We start from the raw sequence: 9,823 nt of genomic DNA on the forward strand, positions 1-9,823 counted from the left end.
AAAGATGTACCACCATGGTCTTCAAAACAAACAGAAGCTGTCCGAAAAATCAAACAAAAGGTGCAAGAACTTCCAGCTCTATCTATCCCTACTAATAGGAAAAGGATCTTACAAACTGATGCAAGTGATTTATATTGGGCAGTAGTTCTATTGGAGGAGAAAAATGAAAAAAGAAACATTTGTGGATACAAAAGTGGAGCATTCTCAGAAGCAGAAAAACATTATCATTCCACTTTCAAAGAAATTTTGGCGGTAAAACGTGGTATTGAGAAATTTCAGTTTCATCTCATTGGACACAAATTTCTTATTGAAATGGACATGTCAGCATTCCCTAAAATGCTTTCATTCAAACAAAAAAAAATTCCAAATTCTCAACTACTCAGATGGGCAGAATAGTTTTCAAACTTTAACTTTGATGTCAAACATATAAAGGGAAAAACCAACCTCCTTCCAGACCTACTCACCAGACCAAAAGCTTTTCACTCCCAACCTATCCCTGTAATCTGTATGATGAACCTTCCCTTTTATTTGCTTTCTCAAAATGAACAAATTCCCCCAGAACTTAATACTCTCATCAGAGACAAAACCCTCCATTCCCGAGCCAAAGAGTTCATGTTAAAATATCAGTCCATTGTTATCAGGCAAACAAGAATTGAAACTCTTGGTGTTCTTGGATTTCATCCAGATTATCCATTTTTTAATCTGTTCCATATAATCCCACACCAAGCAGTTTCAAAATTTTCAAAGGAATTACTTTGTTTTCTGTGGTACTTATTGGAACTTTTCCAAATTGGAGTTTCTTTTAATGTTTGTGAATCTCTTGAATGGTTCAAAGAAATCACTCTTTGAAGTTTTAACAAAAATGATCCATTTCAAGAAACACATTTTGAGGCAAAGAAATTCTTCGAATGGTTTTATTCTATTTCTCATTGGATAAAAATGTTTGAAGCATTTTCTTTAAAATTTAAAGATTTGAGAACTTCCCAAAACAATGTTTTTGTAATTCTGATTTTCCAACGGCAAGGATATTTTACAGAAACGGGTTCTTATGAACACTTCTCTTATGTCAAGGAGTATGCAGTCCAACCTTTCAATCTCCATCAAGATTGGGAAAGGTATCCAAAGGAGTTTCGAGAATTTCAAAGAAAAATGGCTGAAATCAACCAGACAATTGCTCCACAAATTTGGCCAGACATAGAAGATGATGCTCCATGGGAAATTTTACCTCTAGATTATGTAGCCAAGATTCAACAAGACATTCAGAAACACAGAGAAGGACAATGCCAAATTTTTGGACAAGTATTTGGACACTATCCATTTGCTACTTGGGAAAGTGACAAAACCCATTGGAACCAGCTTTACTTGGGAAGGCCACATCAATGCCTTGGAGAAACATCTAAATATCCAGAAACCACACCAGAAGGACAACAACTGCGTAACAATCTCTGGAATGAATTTCAAGAAAAAATGAAAATTGATAAAATGGACGTGGACAAACCAGGATCAAGCAATCCAGACAAACAAAACTCAAGATATTTGGACACGGAAATAAATTATAATGACAGTGTTTTCCAGGACTCTCAAGATCCATATGATTATGGAATACAGTCGTATGATTTTGATCCAACAGACCCAGACAATCTTGAAAAATTGGCAGAAAAAATTTTTGAAGAAAAATTTGATACTACAACTTGGCCTTGGTGGAAGCAACATGGACTCCTCTCTGATTCAGATGATTTAAATGAACCTGGACGAGAAGCAAATCTTGGAACACCTTGATGACTCAGCAACTCGTGTAAAATAATCATTTTGTCGTTTGCAATAAAATCCCTTTTAAAAAAGTAGATTCTCTACTTTTTAAAAGATGGTTGTAAAATTATTGTACTAAAAGTAGTGAGTCATGCTACTAAAGTGATAAGTCATGTCCTTTTAAGTTGTGAGTCATATCCTATGTAATAAGTATTGTACTAAAAGTGATGAGTCATTGGTAGTATTATTAGTTTTGTGTCGGTTGTTTAATGAGGCTCCTCCTCTATATAAGGAGCTCTTATCTTTCATTGAGGATCATCTCGAGCTCAACTCTTCTTAATAAAAAGTTTGTTCCTGTTAACAATGTTCTTCTAAAATCCTTTCTTTGTTCTTCCATAGTCTTGACAACTGTGAAAATTTTAAAATGAATAAGTAAGAGCAAGATCTAAGCAGTATCAAAAGTATGCTCTACAGTTGCCTCTTTGAGGATCCTCTGCATCAGAAAATTTGGTATTACTGATTATATGACCCCATATGGAGGTTTGGTAATACCAAAAGTCAGGCCCTATGTTGTTGTCCAAAGGGCTTGTTGTGGGCTAGAATACAGAGTGTTACCACACCTCCACTATTAGTGCATTTCCACGTTTGAAACAATAAATACGTACAAGGATCAGGCTAAAAGCCTTATTTCAAGGATTCTGCATCAGAAAATTTGGTATTACTGATTATATGATCCCATATGGAGGTTTGGTAATACCGAAAGTCAGGCCCTATGTTGTTGTCCAAAGGGCTTGTTGTGGGCTAGAATACAGAGTGTTACCACACCTCCACTATTAGTGCATTTCCACGTTTGAAACAATAAATACGTACAAGGATCAGGCTGAAAGCCTTATTTCAAGGATTTTTTTTTTTTTTTCCATGAGGTTTCGCCCTGCCCAGAGAATACACTCCAAATTGGAAGAGCACCTAGTCTAACTTCTTGCGCGGATGAGACATTGAACAAGGAATGTTTGCAATAGTATTGTAGCTCAAACTAAAATAGTTTTAATGGAATTTTATGATTCCTGCACTGCCATTCCTTTCTATGAATCTGAAGAAAACATGAAACATTACTTGTAATTTCACGAGTACAAACTTCAGTCATTTACATTTACAGAGTCCAGTGGCAGTTATACATAGCAAACACAGAAATATTCACCATTTTGTAGAATTGCATTTTGTAGCTTGTCCAGCGCCAACAAAGTAAGGTTGAAAGGTTCTCATAACTTCCTCGTACGTTGGCCTCTTGTAGTCCACTGCCTGTGACAACTCATCCACATGCATGGATTAGCATTTTTAGCAAACTCATTTGCAAAATCAAGAATAATGACGGTATACCTGCTCAACAACTTCTTCGGGGGTTGCCCATTTCCATTCTGAGAATTCTGGGTCTGTGTCACCATTTGCTAGGTTGATTTCCCTTTCATCTTTCGTCAATCTCATAAGAAACCTATCATGAATTGCTCCAATCACTCATCATGCTAAAAGTTTACCGTTGTTCGTCTATCTTTACAGCTTGTAAGATCCATAAGATGATGGGATATGTGACATTCAAAGCATATATAGAAGACATCCAAAACATAAGTTGGAGAGTATGAATAATTTATACTCAGCATTTATATTTATCAGTATCCAACTAATGAATCGCCCTGGATTCTGAATTTTCAGCAATCTTTTTCAAGTTCTTAGGTCACCAGAGACAACTGATAGCAACAGATAAGCTATCCAGATCATACCCTATTTTCCTCTACTCGTTATGGTTTCAATGGAGTGAATAAATGAGAATGAAGTAGCTTTTAGTAGAAACTATACAAGTTTGAGTCAGGCAGGGCAAACGATAGGATCAAGATACAAGATGGAAAAGACAAGAATATGAATTAGTGGAATTAATTAGGCGCAGTTAAACTAAACATGTTCTTAACTATATGAAACATCAGGAATTCTCAAAGGGAAAAAATCTATGCATGACATTTACCATTTTTGTGCCTGTCCATGCCATTCTCCTCCCCAAAGACGATTCACTTTGGCCTTTACAGCAGGAGGGAAGTCATAGCTTAACCAATTTGGTACCTGATGATTTACAGCAAAACTTCAAAATAAACACACAAGTCCTTCTTTTAAGACAATCAGCATTTAGTAAAAAAACACATATAATCGGATTTTTTTTTTGGGAAAAAAGCAAAATCTGCTTTACAGTTTGATGGATTTTTCTGACATTAAAAAAAATGAAAATGGATGGAAAGAGTAAATGTGGAAATTCACGATTTGGAGAATAGGAAGTGACTAGAAACTATCTTTCTCAAGCTTATTCCTAACTCTCCTGTCCGCCTTACAAGTGGTCTCTAATAAAAGAAAAAACATCACAATAGATCTATGTTAACATGTTACAACATTTTGGAGATACACTTAAAGCAAAAACAAAAATGTCGTAAACTATCATATATGACAACCTCAGCAATTATTTCAGCAGACACTACTCCAGTTTCTTCTCTCAATTCTCTAATTGCTGCAGATCTTGGATCCTCACCGTCTTCAATTCCCCCCTGCAAATAGAAAATTGAAATGCAACTGCATAAGATTGAATATATTCCAAACAAATGAAACCCATGTTCAGTTAAGATAATGTTCTGAACAGCAAAATGTTAAAGATAGATGAATATTAGGCACCACTTGGTACTGTTTAGGACCATTGATGCCCTTCCAACCTATACTTCTCCACATTCAATTAGGTTGAAGATGGAAGTAGGATATGCCACGTTTGCATTTGAACTTTCTTTTTATCTTGAGCTCAAATTTGAAACCTTTTCATCCCCCAAAAATATTAGCCTACCCACCCTAATTAATTCTGTGAAAACAAGTAAAAGTTGTATGATTGCTTTTCTCAGAAGTTCTTTTCTCGTTCTCAATTCAACCTCAACAATTTGACGTAATATGGCTTAGATAATGACTGACGAATTTTATACTAGATATCAAACAAATCAAAAGCATTGAAGGGGAAATAATAATGGTGGCATCACCTGGGGCATCTGCCATGCACCAGGAACATTCAGTCTGGAAGCAACAAAGACCTGCAAGCAAATAGCAAAATGTTATTGTCTTTCCTTGCATCCACCCATTAACACAGTCATTTTAAGAAAATAAGCACTTCATCCATACTTATTTGCTATTAACTTTTATCAGATGGGGGTTGGGAATTTAATCACAATATTATTTACTACATTCAAAATGTTTATGATTAAACAAAGTCACATTGAAAGAAACTTCTCAAACCCTCCAGAAGTGTCCTTTGATACCGGTAATATATACATGCAATATTTTGCCTTCAGCATCATATTACATGATCAGAGATGAGTACTTCAAGTCAACTACATATTCCAACAACTTGATAATATAATTACAAAGAATTTTATTGGCAACGTTTTGGTTGCATTAAATGGGACGGATTCACCGTCTGTCCTACTCTAAAAGAACTAACTTTGCGCCTTTCAGTGACATCCGCTTCAGTTTAAAAACAACTGGAAAACACTTACATATAATTGCACGCATCATTCCGACAAAATGTTTACATACATTGAAAAGCGCACATGTAAACACGCTCTTTATTTGCTTATATACTTTTGCATCAAGCTGAATGCAATGCTTAAGCAAAAAAATCATTTCCTGAAGAGCTAAATTTTCTCTTGCTTTAATACTTTATATAATCATCATAAATTTGATAGATCAAAAAGTTCGTAGACTCCCTGAAAAATGGAAAACTGATATGATAACATATTCACTTATTAGTTCACTATTCCAAAGTATCATAATAAATTAAGGTCACTTCGCATACACCTTTCTAATTTATCCCAGTTTCTTAGCTCGAAATGAAAATAACATAGAGGCAATGCAATTCAGATAAAAAATTAAATACCACAGTATGAAATTCTACTCAATCCCTAGTTTTATTACATAAAATTGTGCAGTGAAAAATAAAAAAATTAAAAACCAAATAATAAATCCAAGCAAAAGATTATCACCTAATGAGTTATCATGCTCTCAAAATAGTACATCCAAAATCCAGCGAAAGAAATTTAAAGCTTTCTGAGATTAACTAAACAAGAAATCTATTTTCTTGCCCTTAAATATTATTGCCACCCAACAGCCATAAATAAATTTTAAATTTTACAAGCGAAATTAAACAATAAGTCAATTTCCTGGTTGTCAAATTATTACAATTACCAAAAAAACCCAGAAACAATTATGATTTTTTTCTTAAAAAAAGAAAAAAGAAAAAAAATCAAATCATATTTTATGCTGTGAAACGGTAAAAGAATTAATGGGAAAAATGATAAATCTAATTTCTGCTCTCAAATTATTGTAACCACATAAAGCCCAGAAAAAAAAATTTATATATGTATAATTAGATGATTGTAAAATTAGGGGGAAAATAAAGGGTTTACCATATTATCATCATTGATTAGACACACTCCAACGTTGGGACGATAACCAGAGGGCAGACCCTCCATTGATTTTATTTTCTTGAAAAAAAGAAGAGAGTCAGAGAGTTGAAAACACTTGAACGAAAAACAGAGAATTTTCTTATAAATGCAAATCACAATCAGAAAATCACTTTAGCTGAAAGTCAAACATATTTTCATATGTAAGCTAATCAAGTTAGTATTTGTGGGGTGGGGTGATGATGACGAGCGGGGTGCTATCGAAGACTTTTCAAGAGTTGAGTTTTTGTGGGCGCTTATCGTGCGCTGGCACTGAACATTTTAGTGTACAAACAAAATGAGCACTAAATTGTGGAGGTGGGAATTGGGATGAGGTGTTCTCATTTGCCTCAAATCTATCGTTGAACTTTAATTTAATTATTTTAATTTTATTACTTAGTCACATTCTATCATCTATGATTCTCCAAATTGACAAAATTTGTTTAGTTGACGATCTTATCTTATTTGATCTTCTACGTAATTATTATTGGTGCCTTAGAAAAAATGATAAAATTAAGGTTATTATAATATCTTTTGAATGACAAGTTTATATTAACTCTTTTATGATGTGACAAAGTGATAAGATGGGACGTTGCACAACAAATATGTAGAAGATCTAATGTCGTACTTCTTTCAATTAAGCAATATATCAATTTGAGAGATGGTAGTAAATGAGTGAGCGGTGAAATTTGAAAATAAAAATAAAGTTTAGCGACCTAGTTGAACTAAAATTTGAGTTTAGTAACCTAATTGAAACAAATAAAAGTTTAGTGACCAAATTTAGATTTTGCTGAAAGATTAGAGACCACGGATGAAATTTACCCAATGTTGGGAGATTAGATCAGGTTGAGATCTATTGTTTCTCGAGGAGATACATGAAAATAGCAGGTTGATCTGGCCATATTGCCATGTTTTCATTATGGTCTTTGACCATTAAAAATAGAAGATAAGATCTAAAATCGTGAAATTAAAGAACAAAAGCACCCTCATCTTGTGCAAAGTGCAAACAATGGAGAGCAAAAAGAAAAAAGAAAAAACTCATACAATCAGGATCAAGTTGAAGTTGCCACCCTCACAATCAACCCAACACCGATCACTACACAATCCAGACACTGACAACATTATCTTCAGTAAGATTAATTATTGTGGATTATGAGATTTTTCATATATATGGTAAAGTTAAATTAAACATTTATTTTTTTTATTCTTCGTTATTTAGGTATATGCTTGAGTGTAGACTATATAGGTGTTTTTTTTGTAGCAAAATTGTCATTTCTCGCCAAAAATGACGATTTTCAGATTAAAAAAATCAAGGGACGAGATTGTGTGCGACTGTTAACAGTCGTCGAGACCACTGGGCCATGACTGTTAAACACTTTTTTGTCCGTTTTTATTTTTTTCCTTCATTTTTTACTGTTTATTAATTCTTTTATCTTTATGATAATTTATTTTTTTTAATTCTAAATAATATTTATATTCTTTATTTCATTTTTATAATTTTCGTTTGTTTAATTTTTTTAATTTTTTTGTTATATTTGTAAAATAGTTTTAAAATTTCTTATTTGTTTTCTTCATTATATAAATATTTTTTTTTCAATTTAAAATTCTATTTAATTTTTTTCTTTTTATGATAAAACTTAATTTTTTGTTACTTTTCAAAATACTTGTATTTTAGAAATGAACTTTATTAAGAGCTTAAAGCTCAATCCTCACTTCAGTAACAACCAGTATTATTTAATTAAGACAGGGTTATGGCAGATTGTGACAACGCTGAAACTATCCACACATCAAATGACTTGTTATTACCCTTTGAACCCGTGGATTACCTTTTAAGTAATGACAAGTTGGGTTGTCGTCATTGATAAACCTATTAATCTAGAAGTTTCAACCCTATCCTATTTGAAGTAGACGCCACTAAATCTTTATTTAGTAATGTAGTTAAAGGATCTGCTAAATTCTCAATTGACTTTACACAATTTAGGAAAATTATTCCATCCTTGATTAATTTCCTTATATAATCATTCTAAGACTCATATGTCTAGATTTTCTATTGTATAACTCGTTGTATGTCTTTACTAATGTGGCTTGACTATCACACATGATAAGTATTGAAGATGTGTTATTCGATCCTGAAAGTATCTCATAAAAGAGATTTTTAGGCCACTCAGCCTCTTTCCCGATTTTCGATAGTCCTACAAATTTGAATTCCATAGTCGAGTGTGTTATACATGTCTATTTCTTTGATTTCCAAGAGACTGCATCTCTTCCAAGAGTAAACACCCAACCTAAAGTAGATTTAATTTCACCTGTGCTAGATATCCAACTAATACAGGTAAATCCTTCCAATACATTCGAAAATTTAGTATATTGTAGGCCTAAATTCTTTGTTTTTTTTAAGTATCCAAGAACTTTCCCAATGACCTTCCAATAATCATTGCTCAAATTACTAGTAAGTTTACTTATTGCATAGGCTATGTCTGGCCTTGTGCAATAAGACTCCCTATAGCACTTGTGTATTCTAATTGAGCAATTGCCCTTCAATAATTCTTTACAAGTTTTGAACTTGGATCAATCGAGGTACTATACTCCTTTATCTTCAAATGTTTGAACTTGCTTATCATATTCTCGATATAATGTGATTGACTCAGAGGGTAATTCCCACTAGTCTTTGTGAATTTGATATCCAAAATTGTATCCACCTATCCAAGATCATTCTTCTTGAATGTGGAAGATAGAAACTTCTGTGTTTATTCTATACCATCCATTTGATTACTTATAATCAACATGTTATCAACATACAAGCAAATAAATGTCACATAATTGTCACAAACTTTAGAGTATAAACATTTATCTACATTATTGTGTTTAAAACCAAATGATATAATTGCTAAGTTAAATTTCTCGTGCCATTTCTTAGGTGCTTGCTTCAAATCGTATAACGATTTCACTAACTTGCACACCTTATACTCATTTTCAGGTAGAGCAAACTCTTCATGTTGTTCCATATAGACCTCCTCATCAAGATCCTATTCAAGAGTGTTGTCTTGATATCCATTTAATGAACATGCAAATTATTTATCGAAGCTAATACAAATATTATCCTAATTAATGTTATAGTTACCGATACGTAAGTGTCAAAATAGTATATTCATTCATTTTGTCGATATCTTTTAGCTACTAATTTAGCCTTAAAAATATTAAGAGAGCCATCAACATTGTACTTTCTCTTAAACACCCATTTGCATCCTACAGATTTGGATTCGAGTAGCAAATCAACAAGCTCCCAAGTATTATTTGACATTTATATTCATTATTTTCATCATATCAAATTAAATCACATTTCATCATTTGTTTCACAGTGCTTTTACCAATATGACTTAATCTATCATGTCAAAATTAAAATGAAGTAACAATAGACGCAAAATTAGTTTTATTATCATTTGACTTGTCAATAATACACAATTTAACCATTCCTTCATAAGAATAGCATTTTCCAACAAATTTCTCATCGAGTACAAGTTTACCAAACTTATACACACTTTTAATTTTCGATTTTCCTA

The 9,823-nt window shown here is 32.8% G+C and overlaps 1 protein-coding gene across 1 annotated transcript; it reads right to left on the bottom strand.

Moving 5' to 3' along the window:
- Nucleotides 1–2,788: 2,788 nt before the first annotated feature.
- LOC111395213 (nudix hydrolase 25-like) lies at nucleotides 2,789–6,473 on the bottom strand. The gene is made up of 6 exons (XM_023021212.1): nucleotides 6,228–6,473; nucleotides 4,806–4,856; nucleotides 4,239–4,331; nucleotides 3,764–3,858; nucleotides 3,127–3,238; nucleotides 2,789–3,048 (listed from the first exon to the last, which is right to left on the bottom strand). Exons 1-6 carry the CDS (start codon nucleotides 6,291–6,293, stop codon nucleotides 2,944–2,946), a joined length of 522 nt encoding a protein of 173 aa, XP_022876980.1. The 5' UTR covers nucleotides 6,294–6,473; the 3' UTR covers nucleotides 2,789–2,943.
- Between the last annotated feature and the right edge of the window lie 3,350 nt (nucleotides 6,474–9,823).

Source organism: Olea europaea, chromosome 1, assembly GCF_002742605.1.
Source record: "Olea europaea var. sylvestris chromosome 1, O_europaea_v1, whole genome shotgun sequence".
Taxonomy (NCBI): Eukaryota; Viridiplantae; Streptophyta; class Magnoliopsida; order Lamiales; family Oleaceae; genus Olea; species Olea europaea.

Excerpts from the sequence above, each read along its gene's own strand:
- LOC111395213 (XM_023021212.1), bottom strand. The coding sequence starts at position 6,293 with ATGGAGGGTCTGCCCTCTGGTTATCGTCCCAACGTTGGAGTGTGTCTA. Across the intron at positions 3,859-4,238 it reads CTGCTGAAATAATTGCTGAG|GTACCAAATTGGTTAAGCTA; the intron begins GTTGTCATATAT and ends GTAAATCATCAG. Across the intron at positions 3,049-3,126 it reads CCGAAGAAGTTGTTGAGCAG|GCAGTGGACTACAAGAGGCC; the intron begins GTATACCGTCAT and ends GAGTTGTCACAG.